The sequence below is a fragment of the Rana temporaria genome, chromosome 9 (assembly GCF_905171775.1).
Source record: "Rana temporaria chromosome 9, aRanTem1.1, whole genome shotgun sequence".
Taxonomy (NCBI): domain Eukaryota; kingdom Metazoa; phylum Chordata; class Amphibia; order Anura; family Ranidae; genus Rana; species Rana temporaria.
The window spans coordinates 117,228,102-117,252,074 of record NC_053497.1 but is presented as its reverse complement, the minus strand read 5'-3'; the positions used below and the strand labels follow the sequence as shown (position 1 = coordinate 117,252,074).

Here is a 23,973-nt window from a genome sequence, read left to right as displayed (position 1 = left end):
CCCACGGCACTCCACCATGTGTAAGGGGTTAGCTCGGTAGCGGGGGTGTGTGACCCTCTGGATGGGTTCACTACACACTGAATTATACCGATAAATAGCCGAAGACAGTTTGAAAACAAAGATTTTGGTTTATTCTTCCATCTTGCTGGAAACAAGTGCAAGCATCCAAACAGCATAAACAAAGTCAAACATAAAATAAACCCTGGCCACTTGGGGCATCTACCTTCACCACACAGGAACCTATCTATGGAGTCTGGCACAGCCTACTGCTGGGCTGACACTGCTGGTCCTACAGCAGAAAAACAAAATAGTATTTTTGATTTTTATCACACAGATAAATCAACAGCATCTCACCTCTTCAGAAGTATTTCAGTTCACCGCACTCGCTTTAACTGACAATTGCGCGGTCGTGCGATGTGGCTCCCAAACAAAATTGGCGTCCTTTTTTCCCCACAAATAGAGCTTTCTTTTGGTGGTATATGATCACCTGCGGTTTTTATTTTTTGTGCTGTAAGCAAAAATAGAGCGACAATTTTGAAAAAAAAATATTTTTTTTCCTCAGTTTTACAGTTTATTTTTTGTAAAAAAAATCGCAATAAGCGTTTATTGATTGGTTTGCGCAAAAATTATAGCCTCTACAAAATAGGGTATAGTTTTATGGCATTTTTATTAATATTTTTTTTTTTTACTAGTAATGGCGGCGATCAACGATTTTTATCGCTACTGCGACCTTATGGCGGACACTTTTGACACATTTTTGGGACCATTGGCATTTTTATAGCGATCAGTGCTTTAAAAATGCATTGATTACTGTAAAAATGCCACTGGCAGGGAAGGGGTTAACACTAGGGGGCGAGGAAGGGGTTAATTATGTTCCCTAGGCGTGTTCTAACTAAAGGGGGGGTGAGACTGACTTTGGGAAATGACAGATCGCTGTTCATACGTTGTATGAACAGACGAACAGTCATTTCTCCCCCTGACAGGACTGGGAGCTGTGTGTTTACACACACAGCTCCCGGTTCTCGCTCTGTATCGAGCGATCGCGGGTGCCCGGCGGTGATCGCGTATAACTGCGGCGGCTGGTCGGCTAGTGGTTAAACACACAGATCCATGTCCTGTCAGAGATAAGGAGACCGATGTGTGTTCCCAGTACAGAGGAACACAGATCGGTCTCCTCCCCTTGTGAGTCCCTGCCCCCTTCAGTTTAAACACACTTTAGGGAACATATTTAACCCCTTCAGCGCCCCCTAGTGTTAACACATTTAGGGCTCTTTCACACGGAGCGGATCCGTATTGATCCGCTCCGTTAGCCCGTTTGGCTCAGCTGGGATTCCTCCATAAATCCCTGCAGAGCTGTCGGCGGACAGGGCGGTCCCCGCACACTGTGCAGAGACCGCCCTGTCTCTCCTCCGCTCTCCCCTATGGGGAATTGGATGAATACGGACCGTGTGTCCGTATTCATCCGATCTGTTCCGCCGGGTGGAAGAAAAATAGGGTTTTCTTCCGTCCGCAAAAGCGGATCTTTGCGGATCTTTGCGGACGCGGATGGTTGCGGACGTTAGCGGATGCATCATCCGCTAACATCTGCAATCCCATAGGGATACATTACAAGTCCGTAAACGGACTTGTAATAAACAGACCGTTTGTCCGTACGTGTGAAAGGGCCCTTATACAGTAATCAGTGCAGTTTTATAGCACTAATTGCTGTATAAATCTGAATGGTCCCAAAACTTTGTCAAAAGTGTCCGTCGTAATGTCACGGTCACAATAAAAATGTCGCCATTAGTATTAATAAAAATGCCATAAAACTATCCCCTATTTTGTAGATGCTATAACTTTTGTGCAAACCAATCAATAAACGCTTATTGCGATTTTTTTTACCAAAAATATGTAGAACAATACGTATCGGCCTAAACTGAGGAAACAAATGTTTTTCTTATATATTTTTTAGGGATATTTATTATAGCAAAAAGTAAAAAATATAGATTTTTTTTCAAAATTGTCGCAAAATATAGCGCAAAAAAAAAAAAACCGCAGAGGTGATCAAATACCACCAAAAGAAAGCTCTATTTGTGGGGAAAAAATGACGTAAATTTTGTTTGGGAGCCACGTCGCATGACCGCGCAATTTTCAGTTAAACTGACGCAGTGCCGAATCGCAAAAAGGGGCCTGGTCCTTTAGCTGCAAAATGGTCCGGGGCTTAAGTAGTTAACCACTTAAGGACCGCATCCTGCACATATACGTCAGCAGAATGGCACGGCTGGGCACATGTATGTACAGGTACGTCCTGTACATGTACCCAGCCGTGGGTCGCGGGCGCAGGAGTCCCGCGATTGGTCCCCGGAGCTGAAGAACGGGGAGAGCCGCGTGTAAAAGCGGCTTCCCCGTTCTTCACTGTGGCGGCTGCATCGATTCTGTCCCCCCCTAATCTAGGGGGACACAATCGATTACGTCACTCCTACAGCCACACCCCCTACAGTTGTAAACACACTTCAGGGAACACATAACCCCAGCAGCGCCCCCTATTGGTTAACTCCCAAACTGCAACTGTCATTTTCTGTCATTTTCACAATAAACAATGCATTTTTTGCTGTAAAAATGACAATGGTCATGTGTCAAAATTGTCCGAAGTGTCCGCCATAATGTCGCAGTCACGAAAAAAATCGCTGATCGCCGTCATTAGTAGTAAAAAAAAAATAATTAATAAAAATGCAATAAAACTATCCCCTATTTTGTAAACGCTATAAATTTTGCGCAAACCAACTGATAAACGCTTATTGCAATTTTTTTTTTTTACCACAAATAGGTAGAATGCGTGTCGGCCTAAACTGAGGAAAAAATATTTTTTTTTAGATATTTTTGGGGGATATTTATTATAGCAAAAAGTAAAAAATATTGATTTTTTTTCAAAATTGTCGCTCTATTTTTGTTTATAGCGCAAAAAATAAAAACCGCAGAGGTGTTCAAATACCACCAAAAGAAAGCTCTATTTGTGGGAAAAAAAGGACGCCAATTTTGTTTGGGAGCCACGTCACACGACCGCGCAATTGTCAGTTAAAGCGACGCAGTGCCGAATCGCAAAAAGGGGCAAGGTCCTTTAGCTGCATTTTGGTCCGGGTCTTAAGTGGTTAAACATTACAATTTTATATATTTTATCTAGCAGTAATGTTACATAATCGCCTGATAAATGGCTATTTACAGTTCTGCATTACTAACAGTTTAATTTTTCATTTTGTTTGCGCACCCCCCTAAAACTTTGAGCACCAGCCGCCACTGGTCTGTCACAGAGCTGAACTGGATAACTTAGTCTGCTGCAGGTCTTTTACTCATTAAACCACATTTATACTATCCATACACAGTTATTAAACCCTTTCATTTCCTGTGACACTCCATTTACTGATTGTTTGCTGGGGGTGCCTTGGAGGGTACAAAAGAGGTAAAGGGTTTTGCCTGAAAAGCAACATGGAAAGATTTTCCTTTAGTCAAATTATATTTATTCTATCAAATTTTACCTAGAAGCTAATTTTGCCAAGATGTTGTCAAAGATGAAATTGGTATCAGTCTGCTCATCCCTATTGCTGGCTCACACCTTGCTGGCTGTAAAAAAATCTGCACATCTTGCAAGGCTTATTTGATTTTATCTTACAGTGCGTGCGGAGAGGCAGAATCTACAGGAAGAGCTGGAGAAGAAGCAAGGTAAAGAGAGGCCCGGAGTAGAACCCCAAGGCAATAAACGGAGGGCCGGCATGACAGGGGTTAAAGGGGTTTGGGTCACAGGGAGTTAATAGTAAGGGGCATTTCAGGGCTGTTTAAAGTTGTATGGGGGCTTGGTGGAGCTTTGGGGGGATGTGATTAGGGGATGGAACAAGGGGGTAGTCTCCAGTCAGAAGGAAGAAGAGTGTGGAACAACTTCCCACATGTTAGGGCTCCTTTCTGCAACGGCGCTTTCAAATCCCGCAATTATGGGGGATTTGGAGTCACTGATCTCCCAGCTACGGGCTGCAGTGGCTGTGCACGGCATTGACTGGCTGCATTCCTAGGTCGGTGGTCTCCTTGTGGGAGCCGGGCAAGGGGGTGCCGTACCTGCACCCCCTGCTTTGCCATGTGCTCAGAAGTCTAGGCCTCTGGAGCGCCTCAGCCCGGAGGTGTCTCCCAGAGTCCAGCGCCACCTTAGGAGCCTCACAGAGTCTGCCTCTAGGGACCCTCCGGCCCCCGCACCAAAGTGCCGGTACCACGCGGTGGTGGTGCGGCCCAGGAGGAATGTGTGTGCCTGTTGCTGGGGGACCGGGTGCTGGGGGGTCTTTGCATGTTGCGGGGTCTGTGTTGGCAGGGGCTGGGGTTGCGGTTGATTCCGGGAGGGCAGTGTCGGGAGTGCAGGATCTGGTGCAGCTCTTAGTGGGGTTGAGGGACATTTGGGGCAGCTATACCATTTATCAGATGCAGAGTTGCCCACGGCAGCCTGGGTGCCTCCGGCGGTGGCCAGGGGCACACCGGCAGCGGAGACTGGGACATTGTCTGGTCCACTGCTGGCAGCTTCGGGGATGTCATCTTCCGTGGGGGGTGCTGGTGCGGCGGACAGCGGACAATGTAAGGCGCTGGATAAGGAGGTGGACTGGGTTCGTTGGGGAATCGGCCAAATGTGTGGTGTACGTTTGTTTTGAGGAGCCGCTAGGAGCACACCTAAAGCAGGAAGTGTGTGAAAATTTGGAGAAGTGAGTACGTCAAAATTGTTTCCCTTCTTCCACTGGAAAATATTTTATCTGGATAGAGGCAAGTTGGATGACAGCAAGAAGGAGGAAGAAGAGAAAGGGCCATATAGGCTCATTCCCCGGTCGTTTACCAATTGACTTTAGGAATTTGCAATTTTAGCCAGTGTTATAGGGGAAAGGGCTCCGGAGAACTGCTCCACTCTCTTTTGTTATTTGGATGCGATAGGGGAGGCTAATCAAGTCTACGGGTGATTGACACGGCTTAGGTACCACGAGCACTTCTGCCAGCGCAAGGCGTTACGTCTGTCCTTGCACTGGGACTACAAGGACATTGGTCTTTGGATGCGGCTCATGACCTCGGCGCGGGCTGGCACTTATTTTTTTCAGTCAGGGGCAGGCAGGTCTTCTTCCTCTGGATAGTCAGCCAACAAAAGAAAGGGGTACTGCTGGCCGTTCAACGAAGGGACTTGCAAGTTTGGAACAACGTGCAAATATAAACATGAGTGCTCTGGCTGTGGGGGCTCCCACCCCTTTAATAGATGTACACAAAAATGCAAAGGCAGAACTGGGGAGCATGTGGGAAAAAGAGAGGACTCCGGTGAGCATGGCAAGGATGTGTCCGTTTCTAGGTAGGTATCCAAACCGTGAGGGGTCGGACCTGCTGGCTTCGGGATTCGCAGAGGGCTTTCGTATTCCGTGTAGGCTTCCCCACCCCCCCCCCCACAACCTGTGGACAATTTGAGGTCAGCGTTGGCTCGCATGGAGGTGGTGTCTGCGAAATTAGCAAAAATAGGTTGAGCTGGGCCGCATGGCTGGTCTGTTTATCTCTTCACCGCTGGATAATTTGGGGGTAGTCCCTAGGAAGGAACCCAACAAGTTTAGGTTGATTCATCATTTGTCATATCCCAAAAGGGGGTTTGGTAAATGAATTAATTGATCCTGGTTTGTGTTTCATTTCCTACACCTCTTTTCATGTATTGCGGTGTGTTCGTTTCTATGGTCGTGGGGCTTTATTGGCAAGAATGGATATTGAATCTTGGTAAATATTGGTATATTTTGGTTAATAAAAATGGCCGCTATGGCCAATTTATTCCAATTCTACGTGGTGCATTCATTAGATGGAAGGGTGGGGTTATTGGCATAGCAGGTAATAAGCCATATTTAATGCCATAGTCAAGAAACTGGAGGGAGATGTTGGAATTTATCAAGTAACTAGCAACCAGTGGAAGGACTGACAGAGAGAAGTACAGTCCTGGCCAAAAGTTTGGAGAATGGGGGTTGGAATGGCGGGAGACTGGGTTCACCAGGAACTTGGCACTCTTGGAACCGTTTTCAATTGTGTTTGCGGTGGAGCTTTGGGGTTCTCAGTTCAGTAACAAAAAGATCTGTTTTAATTGCGATAATATGGCTGTTGTGCAGGCAATTAAATAGCGTGTCAGCTTCATCGCCTCCGGTGGTGCATTTGTTGTGGCATTTGGTGTTGGCTTGTTTACGTTGCAGTGCATTTGTATATGCTGTTCATGTCCCGGGTTGCACTAATTCCTTGGTCGACGCTCTCTCGGTTTCAGTGGGACAAGTTTCACTTGTTGGCTACGGGAGTGACGCAACTGGGAGTTCCTTGTGCAGCACAGCTGTGGCGGATTGCCTTGGAGTGACTGCGACCCTGATTCGGCAGTCGGTGAGTGAGGCTACATGGTCGGTTATTTTTGATGGTTTGGGAGTAGTGGTCTGGGTGGAGCGGTAGTTGCGGGTGATGACAGGTTCTTAGTGTTGCATTTCATAGGTCGGAATGTGGAGGAGGGGGGTGTCGGTGTTGAATAGTAAGTTGGTTGTCATTTTTGTTCAAGTTGTTGGGTCGTAGGGATTGTACGAAGGATTTTTTTTGGTTCGGCAAGCGGTGAAGGGCTACCGCAGGGGGCGTAGGCCGGTGGATGGTCGCTGTCCGGTGTCTTTTGAGTTTTTGGGTTTGTTGTTTCGGGTGCTTCCTGATGTGTGTTTGTCAGCCTATGAGGCCCTGTTGTTTCAGACGGCCTTTTCCTTAGCATTTTTTGGGGCGCTGCGCATTGGGGAATTGATCTGTTCTTCTAGATGGGGTTGGACGGTTTGCAGTCGGCTGGCGTATAGTGTAGTGACAATTCAGTGTTTTTTTGGATACGGAGATCCAAGACGGATCAAGCCAGGCGAGGTGTGCGACTGGAGTTGTTTGACGTTGCGGGGTCGACAGCTTGTCCGATGCAGGTCATTTCATGTTTTTTGGAGTTACGCCTAGGTTGCGTCGGCCCCTTTTTATTGCATGCGGATGGTTCGTCTTTGTCTCAGTATCAGTTCACGGCGGTGATCAGGAGGTATTTGGTTGTCTTGGGTTTTTGTCCTTACGACTTTGCATCTCATTCCTTTCGAATTGGGGCCGCAACGAAGGCATCGCGTTTGGGGTTAAGTGAGGGGGCCTTACAGCGTATTGGCAGGTGGGAATGTCGGCCTTATCGCCTATATGTTCGTCCCTATTTGTTATGCTTTATGTTAGTTTATGTGGGATTTGTGCCTGTATGCTGTCCTGTTTGTCCCCTCTTGTTTTCGGGGGAAGGCTGGCTTTATGTTCTTGCTTTTATGTGTGTGGTGTTTTTGTTGTTTTTTCTTTACAGGGAAGGGCTTGATTTGGATATTGAGCCACTCATACTTCCATTGGGGAGCGAGAAGTGCTGACGTACGGCCTGACGGGCGTCAATTGGGCATTCCTAGGGAGGAGGCGGTGGTTCATTGGATCGAGATGCCCGGTCTATTGTGGAGTAGAGTGGTTCCTGCATTTAAGCGTTATGCTCGGCTTGATAGAGCCCCCAACGTGTTAGTGGTACATGCTGGGGGGAACGATTTAGGGCTACGGTCCATGAGGGAGCTCATTTGAGATGTTAAATATGACTTTCTTCGGCTTCGATTAGCTTACCTGGACTTGTTGATAGTATGATAGATAGTATGATCAGATATGATGGCCCATACACAGTGGCGGTGGGCAAGGTCAGTTACGGGTCTTAACAAGGCAAGGGGAGAAGTAAATCGGGAGGTGGCACGATTTCTGATGCGCAATGGGGGTTTGGCTGTATGCCATTACGAGTTGGAATTGGAACCTTGGTGTTATTTAAGCGGAAACTGTGTTCATTTGATTGCTGTTGGTATTGATGTGGTGTCTGGGTTTGGATGAGGGTATACAGAGGGCACTGAGGGTGTGGAGGTCCTCTCAAACCTAGGGTGTCAGGTTTGCATGGCGTTGACTGGGTGCAAGGTCCTTTTAGGTCATATGGCCAAAAAAGGTATGGTGTAGGGACCCGTCTGAGGGACGGCTCCCAGTTGGTGTATGGGTACCTGCGAGTTGTGTCTGAGTCAGTGTTTTTTGCGACTAGGAGCCTTAGAGGTGACTGGCAGGTACAGATTGGTTTTATGCCTATAAATGTTAATTATTGGATATTTTATATTTTGGTTAATAAAAATGTCCGCTATGGCCAATTTATTCCAATTCTACGTGGTGCATTAATTAGATGGAAGGGTGGGGTTATTGGCATAGCAGGTAATAAGCCATATTTAATGCTATAGTCAAGAAACTGGAGTGAGATGTTGGAATTTAATTCCTCAAGTAACTGGCAACCAGTGGAAGGACTGACAGAGAGAAGTACAGTCCTGGCCAAAAGTTTGGAAAATGACACAAATCTACATTTTCACAAAGTCTGCTGCTTCAGTGTTTTTTGTCAGATGTTACTATGGTATACTGAAGTTTAATTACAAGCATTTCATAAGTGTCAAAAACTTTTATTGACAATTACATTATGTTTATGCAGAATCAATATTTGCAGTGTTGACCCTTCTTTTTCATGACATCTGCAATTTGCCCTGGCATACTGTCAATCAACTTCTGGGCCACATCCTGACTGATGGCAGCATATTCTTGCATAATCAATGCTTGGAGTTTGTGAGAATTTGTGTTTTTTTTTTTTTATTCACCTGCCTCTTGAGGATTGACCACCAAGTTCTCAGTAGGATTAAGGTCTGGCGAGTTGACTGGCCATGGACCCAAAATTTCGATGTTTTGTTTCCCAAGCCACTAAGTTATCACTTTTGCCTTAGGCCTCGTACACACGGACGGACTGTCCGATGAAAACGGTCCGCCGGACCGTTTTCGTCGGACATGTCCGCTGCCGGATTTTGGTCTGATGGTTGTACACACCATCAAACCAAAATCCCCGCGGACAGGATACGCGGTGACGTGGCCGCGCCGTCGGCGGAACGATGACGCGGCGACGTGCGCGACCCTGGAAGGTCAATGCTTTCATGCATGCGTCGAATCACTTCGACGCATGCAAGGGCTTTCGGCCGAGCGGACATGTCTGGTAAGTTGTACAGACGACCGAACATGTCCGACGGACAGGCTTCCAGCGGACATGTTTCTTAGCATGCTAAGAAACATTTGTCCGCTGGAAACCTGTCCGATCCGCCGGAAAATTGTCCGGTCGGACGTACAGACGACCGAACATGTCCGCTGAAAGTGGTCTGCGGACCAGTTTCAGCAGACATGTTCGGTCGTATGTACGAGGCCTGATGGTAAGGTGCTCCATCATGCTGGAAAAGACATTGTTCATCACCAACTGGATGGTTCGGCGAAGTTGCTCTCTGAGGATGTTTTTGGACCATTCTTTATTCATTCGTGTTCTTAGGCAAAATTGTGAGTGTGCCCACTCTCTTAGCTGAGAAGCAACCACACACAAGAATGGTCTCAGGATGCTTTGCTGTTGGCATGACACAGGACTCATGGTAGCACTCACCTTTTCTTCTCCAGACAAGGTTTTTTCCGGATGCCCCAAACAATCATAAAGGAGAACATGACTTTACCCCATTCCTTAGCAGTCCAATGCCTGTAACCTGGGTCAGACTTACCATTGGGCTTGACTGGGCTGAAGCCCATGGGCCCCGCCCAATAGGGAGCCCTGCCCGTTTACGTTTAATTATTTTCAATAATATTCCAGTCATTTCATTTTTCATTTAAAGTGTGTTGATTGGTTTAGCATTTTTACCTGTTCTAGGGACATTGATAATTTTTGTCCTCTTTCCAAGTAGACAAACTGTCTTTATTTTATTATTACCCTTGTGAAGCTATTTTTGCAATATTATGCCTGGTGTCTGTCCTTTTGCTGGATATGGCATGTTACCATTTGTATGGCATGTTATCCAATTGCTGGATTTGCCCTTTGAATACATTGCACTCTGACTTGTGTCAGTGATTTTTTGTGCCCATGCACAGTATAAATCATGTCCTTCAGGACAGCGCTATGTTTACTATTGATGACTACGCGTCATCATTGTGCGTCGCGGTCGCGATGACGTCATTACGCCCGGTCATTCTTCTGCGCATGTGCGGGCATCCGAATGACACTATTTATAGCTGCGGTGGCTACCAATGGACAGACGTGACGGCTCTTACGGCTGAATTATATGAACCCCCTTGTCAGAGAATCGGCATCTCTAACCGCTGTGTTGCACGGCGTGCTCATGCGCGGTTCTGCGGGACGGCGCGTGCACGGGCGCATCCACGAGCACCAATCAGAGGCCGGTCCTGCCTACTTAAACCAGCCCCAGTCTCATGACGGGTTGCTGGTTTGTTGTCAGCTCCTGCTTGTTTGAACCTTCCTGTACCTGTGCTTGAGCTCATTGTGACCCGGATTTGACCCAACTACTCTGCTCTCTCTCCTGTACCTGACCCCCGGCTTGTCTCACTGGATCTGCTGCTGTCTCCAACCCTTGACCTCTGGCTTGTACCTTGGACCTTGTTACCTTCTCCAACCCCTGACCTCTGGCTTGCATCCCGGATCTGCTTACAGTCTCAGCTTGAACTTGCTCTCAGTTGTCTGAACTTTTACAGTACCCGACCCACTGCCTGTTCCTGCTACTTCCTACCTACTGAGCTCGCTGACCAGCGCCACCTTGATCTGCGATCAACTCCCAGTCTGCTGCTGGTAACCGGTGCCTCTTTTCACCCTTCCCCGCTGTCTCACCTCCAGGCGGCGGAGTGCGCAGAGTCGCAAAGGTGAGCCGCTCTCGGCATCTCGGCCTCGGTGAGTACTTACCCTGACAGTACAAACCAGCCAGATGTCCGAGGCCGACAGGGCGCGATCGCCTTTCGAGACCCTCTGCCAGCAGGTCTCCGCACTTACGGAAGCTGTGCAAAAACTGCAGGAAGGATATCTTCAGATCGATGGCCGCCTTCAGCAGCTTGCTGGATCACCCGGACCCTCTGCTCCAACTGTGGCACCCGCCACTGGGGCTGCAGCCCCACAGGCTCCCGCAAACCCGGCTGTAGTAGTGACTCATCCAGAGCCTAGGGTCCCCACACCCGAGCGATTTGCAGGCGATCGCAGGAAATACCGAGCTTTTAAGAATGCCTGCTCTTTATACCTTGCACTTCAGCCCAGGACTTTCTTTTTAGAGGCCGTAAAAGTGAGCTTCGTCATATCCCTCCTTTCTGAGGAGCTGCAAGCTTGGGCTCATGGCCTGATGGAGCAAAGAAGCCCAGTGTTGGATTCCCTTGACACCTTCTTTGAACATATGGCAAAGCTCTATGACAATCCACAGTGTACAGCTACGGCTGAGTCCACTCTCTATAGCCTAAATCAGGAAGGAGACCAGTTGAAGACTATACCGCCGAATTTCGGAAGAGGTCAGCCGATACTGGTTGGAATGAGGCGGCTTTAAAATATAATTTCCGACGGGGACTTTCAGAAGCTCTCAAAGATGAGCTAGCGAGAACTGAAAGTCCCGCCACCCTAGAAGACTTGATTCAGTCTGCCACCCAGCTGGACAGACATTTACGGGAGCGACGTTCTGAACGTTTCCAGGCTACTCGCCCCAACTGGATTCCTCCGAGGTCAGCTCCAACGCATCCGCCTCCCCCAGTTCCATCAACCATTCCTGTCTCCGATCTGGAACCTATGCAGCTCCGCCTAGTTCGTGCTCCTCTTACCCCTGAAGAAAGACAGCTCAGGCGTCAAGCCAACCTGTGTCTCTACTATGGAAGTACTGGCCATTTTCTTCGCAACTGCCCAGTGAGACTCAGTAAGTTTGAACCCAAACCCGCTTCGAACTACCGTGTTTTCAGTGCTCCACAGACTTACCTTGTCCTTTTTATCTCCCTACAGCTACCGGAAGGGGTAATCCGGATTCGGGTGCTTGCAGTAGCTTCTTGGACTCCGCCCTTGCTCGGAAGCTACGTTTTCCTCTCCATCTTAAGGACCATAATCTACAGGTACACTTGGCAGATGGCTCTCACCCCCGCTCTGGACTAGTCACGCAGGAGACTAGACCTATTCTTGCCACCACTGACTGGACACCAAGAACTCCTGCGGTTGGACCTCATCCCTTCTCCTATGTTCCCCATTATTTTGGGCCTCCCTTGGCTACAGACACATCAACCACATATAGACTGGGGCGCCTATAACCTCATCCGGATCAGAGCGGGAGATGAGTGGAAGACCGCTTTTAGGTCCAGGTTTGGACATTGTGAATACCATGTGATGCCTTTTGGACTCTGTGAAGCTCCAGCTACCTTTCAACACCTCACCTCAGGGCTTAATCATCAAATCTACATGGGAATTCCTGAATGTGACTAACCCTCGGACACCAACGCTATACGCGTTACCTAAGATTCACAAAAATTCCACTGACCCACCGGGCAGACCCATTGTCTCTGGCAATGGGTCCCTAACGGAAAAAGCCAGCCAGCTAATTGATGAATATCTTCGACCATTGGTTGAGGATTTGGCATCCCATTTACAAGACACCACAGACCTATTAAAGACCCTAGACGGGATTAACATCCCCAAGGGGTCCTGGATGGTGGCTCTGGATGTAGAGGCCCTCTACAACTATATCCCCCATCTTTTGGGGTTGAGAGTTGTAGAGGGCTTCATTTCTGAGAATTCTGAGGCCTCACCCTCATACAACAAATTCATTTTGGAACTTTTGGATTTTATCCTTTCTAACAACATTTTTCTTTTTAATGGCTCCCACTACCTCCAAGTGCAAGGTGTAGCAATGGGGACCAAATGTGCCCCCTCCTATGCGAACTTGTACTTGGGGGGGTGGGAGCAAAACCTTTTACGTACAGACGATGTGCATTAATTTTTTGAGCACATTCCTCTCTGGCGTCGATTTATAGACAATATTTTCTTTATTTGGACGGGCCCTCAGGTCGATCTTTTGTTATTTTTGGAAAGTCTGGAACACAACGATTACAACCTAAAATTCACCTTTGAAATGAGTCAACTTTCTTTAACTTTTCTGGACATCCAAATCTCAATTAATGATGAAGGCACGATCGAAACATCTCTGTTTTGCAAACCTCTGGCAGGTAACTCCCTCCTGCATGCATCCAATTCACACCCTAAATCCCTTATCTCCAACATTCCTTACGGACAGTATTTGCGAATACGTCGCAATTGCAGTACGGATTCCAATTTTGAACATGAGGCAAAATTGCTGCAAAAACGATTTCAAGAAAGAGGATATAGCAAGAAGGGTTTAAAGAAAGCCTATCTAAGAGCTAAACAGAATAAACAAAACTCTTTGCTTCATGACCCCAAAGTACCCAAAACCGACCCTGGTATACGGGTAATTACGCGCTTTTCAGGTCATCACCAGAAAGTGCGCTCTATTTTCCAAAAGTACTGGTGTCTTCTGCTTAGCGATGATGCTGTATCCAAGCATATACAAGGTCATCCAAAGATCACTTTCAAAAAATCACGGTCACTGCGGGACCGATTAGTCCGCAGCCACTATTCCTCTGGAAATGTACGCTCATGTGGAACTAAGGGATCAAGACCATGTCACAAATGCCCTTTTTGCTGTTATATCCATGCTTCTACCACAGTAAAGCTTCCAAATGGACAGATATTAAAACCTACCTTTTCTGTGACATGCCAGTCCATAGGTATAGTGTATTTAATGCAATGTGAATGTGGATCGTTTTATGTAGGAAAGACCAAGCGCCCGTTTTTTCATAGAATAAGGGATCACATTTCCCTTATTTCTAAGAAAAAAATGGAAACTCCTATAAGTCGCAATTCAGGTATTCACCATGGATTCAACAGCCACAAAATGAAATTCTCGGCTCTGGAATATATCACCCCGGGTGAGAGAGGGGGTGATTATGACAAAATATTACTTCAGAAAGAGGCCAGATGGATACACTCTTTGTCTGCCCTGACTCCCCCGGGGTTGAATGAAGCATTGATCTTCAAACCTTTTTTATAAGTTTTTCATTCATCTTTTTTATTTCTAATATTTATTTATTATTTTTTCCTTATTCATTTTCATTTATTTTTATTTTGTATTCCATTTTTCTTAAAGTACTTTCCTAATTTCCATATTGAAACCTTTATTACGATTGTTGATTCTCAAATTATTGTATTTCCATGTGTGTATCTTTTTTGTGCAATATGTATGGATATCTTCCAATTTCATTTTTATGTAACAGAATCTGCCTTTTCAGGAATTGCGGAACTGGGCGCTTTATTTGATCTTACTTTTTATCTTTTTCACAAATAAATAATCTAAATCTGTATTTTTACAGTATATATATATATATATTTATATATATTTTTTGTTTCCAGCATGTTATGCATTTTTTTGCATTGACGGCACTTGCCTCCAGGGGTGCTGTGCTTATCTGCCTGGACCCGGATTCCGTCAGGGGAACCGTACGGACATGTAGGGACCTTTGGGGTTAATTGGTTTAACCAATCCCTTTTTATTCTCTCCCTTAGGTCCTCTCTTTTCGACCTTATATGTCAGCCCTTCCTTCTCAGCTCCTTGTCTTAATGCGCGTCTTTTCCTCTCTTACACGCGCTGTTCATCTCAATTGTTTTCAATGTTAAATTAGTATTGGAAGGTTTCCAGCTTCCAAGATGGCGCGGGTCCGTCCAGCACCGCCTCCCCAGGCCTTTTTCGATTGGCCGTCCAGGAGGCGTTCTCGATTCGCCCCATTGGGTCAGCTGATGTTCACAGCTGAGGGGATGGGTGTAGATGTTTGTGGTCATGTGTCCGCATCGCGGCGGACGGATTCGTCAGACGCCGCCGTGGTGGCTGATATAAACACGGCGCTTCCAGTCGCCCAGTTGTCAGACCAGACACATCACTGTCAGGGACAGTCGCATCCCTCCTGCCATCCAGGTGGAATTTTTTTCTCCTGAACTCCCTAACCAGGTAACCATTCAACCAGCCATTTTTTGGCTTTATTCAGACATTTCCTTTGCTGACTATACAAAATCATTTCTATACTTATTCTTTATTTATTTATATATGTATATATTTTTTCTATATAGTCATCATCATTTTGACCAACCTTTCAACAATTGGCTTTCATATGGCCTCCCTTCTCATCTAAATCCCTATGTGTGGGAAAACGCTGATTGGTTCAATGTAAATAGGCCTTGTTGCCTTAACAGACAGGTATTTACCATATTTTCTATATATTTTTATAAATATATGTATTTTTTCTAAATATTAAATATCAACTAAGAGAGATTTTGGATACATGTTTGTATATATATATCCTTTGTCTTTTGCATATTTATCCATTAGGTGGCTTGTATTAGCTATGGTTTTCCTGAGGTCTTTGTGGTTTTGGTTGGAGCTATAGTTCTTCCTGGGCGATTTGCTGTCTGTACATGCTGGTCTTTTTTTGATTTTTTACCTTCGGGTAAGTTATCTTCATCTTGCGCCTGTGTTATCTATGGTTAAAATTGCTGAACATGCACTTTCTGCTTAAACTGATGTAACCTATTAACTTGTTTCATTTTTCATATACTCAATAATAACATATTTATCTACCTTCATTTAAACATTGGTATGTAAATCTACTTTACAGTCAATTAATTATATGTTTTTCTTTTCTTCTTTTTTGATACCCAGCATTGTCTGTTAAACGCTCCTGAGGAAGCTCTAAAGTAGTGAAACATGTAGAGCTAATCGACTAATCAATGCCTTGTCTTGATTTGGTATTATGTATTCAATCAAGATTAGATTTATTTATCATATATTTATGTCATATAATTGTCTTTAATAAAATGTTTTTTTCTATTTTTACATAAAACCTTGATTGTGTGAATCTCTATCTGCACCATTACAACAGCCCCTGGGTCCCTTTGGTACCCTTTTTTTGTACTTCTCATTATTTATTGGGGTGAGGTGCCTTCTGACAATTGATACTTGTCCACTAAATCCTATACCTTTCAACACCTAGTCAACGATATTTTTCGTGAACACATGGATGTCTTTTTAGTGGTATACCTGGATGACATCTTCATCTTCTCTGCTTCCATTGAGCTACACCGGGTACATGTCAAAATAGTTCTCACTATACTCAGGAACCATAAATTGTACCTTAAGGCCGAAAAGTGTGACTTTAAGAAAACCACTGTACAATTTCTTGGTTTCATCATCTCCACCTGCGGAGTTGCTATGGACCCACAGAAGGTCAAGGCTATTCAAGAATGGCCAGCTCCAGAGGACAAGAAAGGGGTACAACGATTTATTGGGTTTGCCAATTTCTACAGAAGGTTTATCACCGGATTCTCTGCCATTGTAGCGCCCATCACCAAACGCACATGTCAAGGCAACCGCTTTTCTTGGTCACAAGAGGCCCAGGAAGCCTTCCTAAAGCTTAAGTCAGCATTTACCTCCGCACCCGTCTTGCGACCCAGATCCAACGTTACCTTTCATATTGGAGGTAGACGCCTCCGAGACAGCCGTTGGGGCTATCCTATTTTAAAGGCAAGGACTGAAGTAGCTTTTGCCTCTCGAAATTTGAGTCCTCCGGAGAGGTATTACGACGTCGGGGACAGAGAGCTATTAGCGATTAAATTTGCCCTGGAGGCACGCCAACCACCCCCCCCCCACTCCCCCCCTCCCATCCTTTTCTATTTCTTCTTTTCTTTTCTTTTCTAGTCTTGTATACCTGAATTATTCTTTCTATATCTTTTTTGGTACTTTTACCGCCTTCCACAGGCAGGCTTGATATCACCAAGACAGGACCCTACCTCAAGTTTGTGTGGTTGAATGTCTTTGGCATACACCCTTATAAGTTGGAATGGTAAACATGTTACTGCCTTGTTTTTAAGGCAACCCATATCGTCAGGGGCATGTCTCCCTGCTCTCCCCTGGCCATGGGCGCAGCTGGTTCCCAAGGGGGCGCCCGGGCCGGAGGGAGCAGATGCTGGGTATATAATGCTGCGCGTTAGGGTCGAATACATAAATGTTTTCCTAGCTCCCGAAGATGTTCATACTATAGATTATGTTTTGGAAAGGTACTGTTTGTTATAATGAGAACCAGCCCACCCAATGTTGGGGGTCTGGTTCATGTTTCTTTTGAGGTCTGTCTAAAATTCTTTAATAAAACTTTTATTGAACCTAAATTTGCCCTGGAGGAGTAGAGATATCTGTTGGAAGGGGCAGTTCACCCCGTCATGATTTTCACCGATCACAAAAATTTGGAGTACCTACTATCAGCAAAGCGGTTGAGACCCAGACAAGCCTGTTGGGCTCTTTTCTTTACCAGATTTAACTTCCACATCTCCTATAGACCCGGCTCCAAGAATGGGAAGGCGGATGCTCTCTCCAGGATGTTCCCAGAAACCCCCCTGGTAACGGAGCCTAGTACCAACCTGTCCTCTCAAATTTTTCTTTTGCTCTCCCAGACTGACCTGCTAACCTCCCTCAAGGCGGCATCCAGGCACTGTTCTGACCAGGAGACTCTTTCCCTGGAACGAGTTACTCTGGTCCCGAGACAAAATTTTCATTCCTTTAGAAACCAGGCATCTGGTCCTAAGCACTTTCCATGGCCATAAACTGGCAGGTCACTTTGGGACTCGAAAAACTGCAGAGCTGGTCTCCCGCTCCTTCTGGTGGCCAAGGTGGAGGCAGGATTGCAAGGCCTATGTCACGGTATGTACCCGTTGCCAGCGTAACAAGGGACCAAATACAAAAAGTTGGGGGTTACTCAAAACACTGCCCATTCCTGAACGACTGTGGGCAGAAGTCTCCATGGACTTTATTGATGATCTGCCTCCTTCCGGGGGCTTCACCACGATTCTGGTAGTGATTGATCGTCTCTCCAAGATGGCACACTTCTGCCCATGGTGGGTACACCCTCTGCTGTAGACACGGCCAGAATTTTCTTTAAAGAGGTAGTCAGGCTCCATGGGGTACCCAAGAGCATTGTCTCTGACAGAGGCGTACAATTTACATCCAAATTCTGGAGGGAACTTTGTAAATCTCTGGAGATCAAGGTTTGCCTCTCATCTGCTTACCACCCGCAAAGCAACGCTCAGACGGAGAGGACGAATCAGACTTTGGAGCAATACCTCCTGCTTCTGCTCAGTTTCTCAGGATGACTGGTCTTCTCTACTACCATCTGCAGAGTTTTCTTACAATACTTCCGTCCATTCCACCACCAGTCAATCTCCCTTTTGGTCCAACTTCGGCTTCCATCCTTCATTTCTTCCCAATTCCAGTCCCAAGATATCTGTTCCAGCTGTTCAGGAGCACATAACTTCCGTCCAGTTGAATTTCCGGAAACTCCAGGAAATGATGCAGCAGGCTCAGGAGGACTACAAGAAGTTTTTTGATAGAGGGAAGAAGGAGTTAAAAAACATTCCAAAGGGGCAGATAATGCGGGTCAGACGTAACTGCTCAGAAACCAACAACTTTCTCAACCAATCAAAAATCCTTACAGAAAGATTTAAAGCTAAAGGATATAACCCTCAGTTTTTGGACACAATCGTGGAAGAAGTGGGAATGATACCGAGAAATAAATGTCTAGAAGATAAAAATGTTGGAAATATACAGGAAGTTCAAGAGCCAAATCCCAATGAATGGGGATTCATTTCCCAATTCCACAGTCAATATAAAGAGGTGGAATCCATTTTTATGAAGCACTGGCACATTCTGTCGTTAGATAAGAAAATAGGACCCGTAATACCACAGAAACCCCAATTTATTTATAGAAAGGCATCCACATATGGTGACACTATAGTGAAGAAAATCTTAGATCTCCCAGAAAAACCTCAAAGTTTTTGGAATAAGAATGGATTTTTCTCGTGCAGAAAATGCAAGCCTTGCAAAGAGGTGAGAAAATTACAGAGAAATTTGGATCACTTTACATCACCGTCGAACGAGCAAGATTTTGAAATAAAACAATTTATCACCTGCAACAGTACTCATGTTGTATATGCGTTAAGGTGCCCATGTGGTTTACTCTATATTGGTCGCACAAAAGGGAAACTAAAAATTCGGATAGGGGAACACATAAAGAACATCTACCTGGGAAATGTTGATCATAATGTATCCCTCCATTTCAAAATCAAACACAATCAAGACCCATCGGGCCTGGAATTCTGGGGCATTGAACAAGTTGAAGCACATTGGAGGGGCTCCCACAGAGTACGCGAGTTGTCCAAAAGAGAAACTCATTGGATCTTCCTTACTGACGTCTTAGTGCCTAAAGGACTCAATGTGGAACTCGATATCAACTGTTTCATTAGTGATACCTAATAATGACCATCAGAACTAGGGCCTCAATGCCAGCTTAAGTAATATGATCAAAATAATAAAGGGGTCACGCAATACATATGCTATCAAGAAAAGATTAGTGTAAATATTATCCACACCCATCTAACAAATAACAAAATATGACCACCATTGTACAAGGGCTGGTATTCAATCATCCATCAGAAATGGCCCCTGGGGGGTAAAGAAAACCAAGCTCATCACACTAATATGTGAGATACTACACGGTTGAGTGATCCCAAACACATTGGAAAATAGGTCTCTTCCCCCATCAACTTATGTGATCATGGTTGTGATGTGGACTTTAATATTTGCACAACACATCTTATTTAATCCCCATAAATATAGCTTTGCACACTGCATATAACGATTTACCCATGTCTCTATGATGACATAGGAATATATATTTATATTTCTATTTTTTCTACATTTCTATATATTCTTTGTTCTTTGTTCTCTTATATATTTTAAAATCTTTTCTGTAATATTTTTTATATATTTTTATAGTAAGATTTTTTATATTCTAATTTTAATATGAATGTATTTTATGGTTATATATGAGTGTGTATTTTGGGTGGTTTTACACACGTGTGATGTATATATTTATGTATAGACACACAGTGTCCTAGATTTACTCAAGTTCAACACCCAGTTTATATATTCTCTGTTTTTTTCTTAATGGACATTGGCTCTGCGGAGTGTGTAAGAACCAATGTCTATGAACGCGCCAGTCAGCCACTCATGTATAGACCCATTAAAATTGAAGCACATTGTGTTGTGACACAAAGGATATATTGATCCTAGTATAGCACAATGCATGGGCTACAATATGTGTTTATCAACATATACTAGTGTAAGAAGTAACACTTCAGACCACTCGGCTATATACATATATCACATCTTTCACAGGTACAGAGCCTAAATATGAATTTAATAGTGCATGTATGGCCGCGCGCTGACGCATACTCATCTGACAGTCCTATGGTGGCAACAGTGTATGTCAGCGAGCGGAGTACAAAAAAAGACCCAGTGATCTCCTCCTCTCCGGGGGGCGTGGCTTAGCGCGGCGCTCGGAGTGAGGATTGAGTGATGCATGGATGGAGGGTCATTCCCGTCTATAGCATCGTCACAGGTGGGCGTGTAGCACCACGCAATATAACTCCGGCGGGTGCAGAGGAATAGCACGCTCTTGGAAAAAGTCCGAACGGACGAAACGTCAGAGCGCTGCTATCCAGCACCCGACCGGAAGTGACGTATGCGTTCCACTGAGTGAGAAGCCAGGAAGTGACAGCCACAGGAAAGTCTCCAGAGCGGTCTTCAGGGGTCCACACCTAACAGTGAGAAATGCTAAAGAAACATCCACATGTATTTATGTGCCTGACTTAATTTATTTTCTGGTACGCATGTTTTTATGAGGGGACCATTGTATATCTGTTTTTGGGGTAACATTAAATATTCAAAAACGATATTGCACCATATGTTTTTTTTCATTCCCTCATACATCTGCGGACACTACACCCGGGAAGTGAATACAATAACGGTGATCAAGATAGGAGAGGGGTATGCAGTTTCCAAACATCTGAAGGTGATACGTGAGGTGATTTATATGGAAATGCGAGTGTAAAGAAACCATCTGGTGAGTGTTTCCCCCGAAGGGGACCCTATATCCCCCCACGTGGTGAATGCCTTTTTGGTGATTGGAGCACATACCTAAGCTACATCTGATCGAGTCATCCTACACAGCTTTTATCTTTTTCCAAACCAGGGGTTTGCAGCGCTGCTGCAGGACTATTTACATGCTCTGTGCGGGCTGTTTTTATTTTTCTGCTTTTATCAAGGGAAGAAGGAGTGCCCGGCTTTTGAAGTCGGGGAGGAAGTTTGGTTGTCAGCCGCCAACCTCAGGTTACACATTCCCTCACGGAAGTTGGGTCCGAGGTTCATTGGGCCTTTCAAAATTAAGCGGAAGATCAACGCTGTAGCCTTTGAATTAGCTCTGCCTAATTCTTAAAGGATTCATCCCGTTTTCCATATTTCTCTGCTGAAGCCTGTTGTCCCCGAATCCTTCCCTGGGAGAGAAGGACCTCCACCCTCACCAGTTGAGATTGAAGGAGAGATGGAGTTTGAAGTGGAAGCCATTCTGGGTTGCAGGAAAAGAGGGAGGCAGCTTCAATACCTGATTAAATGGAAGGGGTACCCCCCAGAAGACAGTTCATGGGAACCCTTGAGGAATTTACACGCTCCACGGTTAATCTGAGCCTTCCATTAGGAGCACCCAGAATTGATGTCCAGTTTGGGCGTCCGGAGTCTGCCGCTTGGGGGGGCACTGTCAGAGAATCGGCATCTCTAACCGCCGAGTTGCGCTACGGCGCATGCCCGTTTGGGAACGGTGCGCATGCGTGGTTCTGCAGGATGGCGCATGCACGGGCTCACGCAGGGGCGCATCTACGCGCACCAATCAGAGCCCGGTCCTGCCTACTTAAACCAGCCCCAGTCTCATGACGGGTTGCTGGTTTGTTGTCAGCTCCTGCTTGTTTGAACCTTCCTGTACTTGTGCTTGAACTCATTGTGACCCGGATTTGACCTGACTATTCTGCTCTCTCTCCTGTACCTGACCCCCGGCTTGTCTCACTGGATCTGCTGCTGTCTCCTACCCCTGACCTCTGGCTTGTACCTCAGACCTTGTTACCTTCTCCAACCCCTGACATCTGGCTTGCATCCCAGATCTGCTTACAGTCTCAGCTTGAACTTGCTCTCAGTTGTCTGAACTTTTACAGTACCTGACCCACTGCCTGTTCCTGCTACTTCCTACCTACTAAGCTCGCTGACCAGCGCCACCTTGATCTGCTATCAACTCTCAGTCTGCTGCTGGTAACTGGTGCCTCTTTGCACCCTTTCCCGCTGTCTCACCTCCAGGGGGCGGAGTGCGCAGAGTCGCAAAGGTGAGCCGCTCTTGGCATCTCGGCCTCAGTGAGTACTTACCTTGACACCCCTCCATCTGACAAAAAACATTTGTCATTGAATCGTTCGTGAAGGAGATTCGTTCAAAAATGCTGATTCATCTATGAAACAAGTGTATTTGATTGAGGAATTGAATCATTCATTCAAACCCAATTTTTTAAAAAATAATTCAGATTAATTACAAATTTTTAGTAGACTTCAGCAATTAACATATATTATGTAATTTTGTTTAGTTGTTTGTTTAGAATCGTTTTTATTCTCAGTTTATCCAGATATGTGTAGCTTTAATACATAACTTGTGTATGTATCATTTTGTTCTATTTAAAGTAATGTATAGAAGGTAGGGCCCGAAAGTGACTCAAGCCCAGGGGCCCCCACCACCCTAAGTCCTGCCCTGCCTGTAACATTTGAAAAACCAGTCTGTCCCTGGAGAGAAGTGGCTTCTTTGCTGCCTTTCTTGACACCAGGCCATCCTCCAAAAGTCTTCACCTCACTGTGTGTGCAGATGCACTCACACCTGCCTGCTGCCATTCCTGAGCAAGCTCTGCACTGGTGGTTCCCCGCTCTCACAGCTGAATCAACTGTAGAAGACGGTCCTGGTGCTTGCTGGACTTTCTTGGGCACCTTGAAGCCTTTTTCACAAATGCAGTGGAAATGTTCTTATGGGATTAGGTTAATTTTCATGGCAAAAAGGGACTTTGCAATTAATTGAAATTCATCTGATCACTCTTCATAACATTCTGGAGTATATGCAAATTGTCATCATAAAAACTGAGGCAGCAGACTTTGTGAACATGTATATTTCTCTTTCGTTCATTGACAGACACAGTGCTCCATTATTCAGAACCATAGGGTTATATCGTCCCTTACAAGAGTAGGACACTAGGCAGAAAAAAGACTTGGCTACGCCTATGGGCAGTCCTAGGTGATATACACCCCCTCTCTGCTATAGGCCTTCAGTTTTTTTCTGCCTAGTCAGGAGTAAGTACCTAGTTCCCTGCTGGGATCTCTGGTCCTGGCAATTTTTTGTTTTTAACCACTTCCCGCCCGGCCTATAGCCGATTTACGTCCGGGAAGTGGTTATGAAATCCTGACAGGACGTTCTAGAACGTCCTGCAGGATTTCATGCCGCGCGCGCCCGTGCGGGCGCGCATCGCGGCGATCGGTGATGCGGGGTGTCAGTCTGACACCCTGCATCTCCGATCTCGGTAAAGAGCCTCTGGCGGAGACTCTTTACCACGTGATCAGCCGTGTCCAATCACGGCTGATCACGATGTAAACAGGAAGAGCCGTTGATGGCTCTTCCTCACTCGCGTCTGACAGACGCGAGTAGAGGAGAGCCGATCGGCGGCTCTCCTGACAGGGGGGGTTCGCGCTGATTGTTTATCAGCGCAGCCCCCCCTCGGATCGCCACACTAGACCACCAGGGATGCCCACCCTGGACCACCAGGGTGGGCAAAAAAAAAAAAAAACCTTCCAAAAAAAAAAAAAAGTAAAAAAAAAAAAAAAGCATTCAAAAAAAGATGCCAATCAGTGCCCACAAATGGGCACTGACTGGCAACCTGGTAAAATCAGTGCTGCCACCCCAGTGTCCATCAGTGCCACCCCAGTGTCCATCAGTGCCACCCCACAGTGTCCATCAGTGCCACCCCACAGTGCCCATCCATGCCCAGTGCCCACCTATCAGTGCCCATCTGTGCCACCC

General features: G+C 45.8%; 1 protein-coding gene across 1 annotated transcript in view; it reads left to right on the top strand.

Annotated features, from left to right (window-relative positions):
* Positions 1–23,973, top strand: part of LOC120913896 (synaptonemal complex central element protein 1-like) — a 104,877-nt gene that overhangs the window by 32,385 nt on the left and 48,519 nt on the right. Inside the window, exon 4 of the mRNA XM_040324230.1 lies at positions 3,649–3,696. Within this exon, the coding sequence (XP_040180164.1) occupies positions 3,649–3,696 (48 nt within the window). The remainder of the gene's footprint in view (positions 1–3,648; positions 3,697–23,973) is intronic.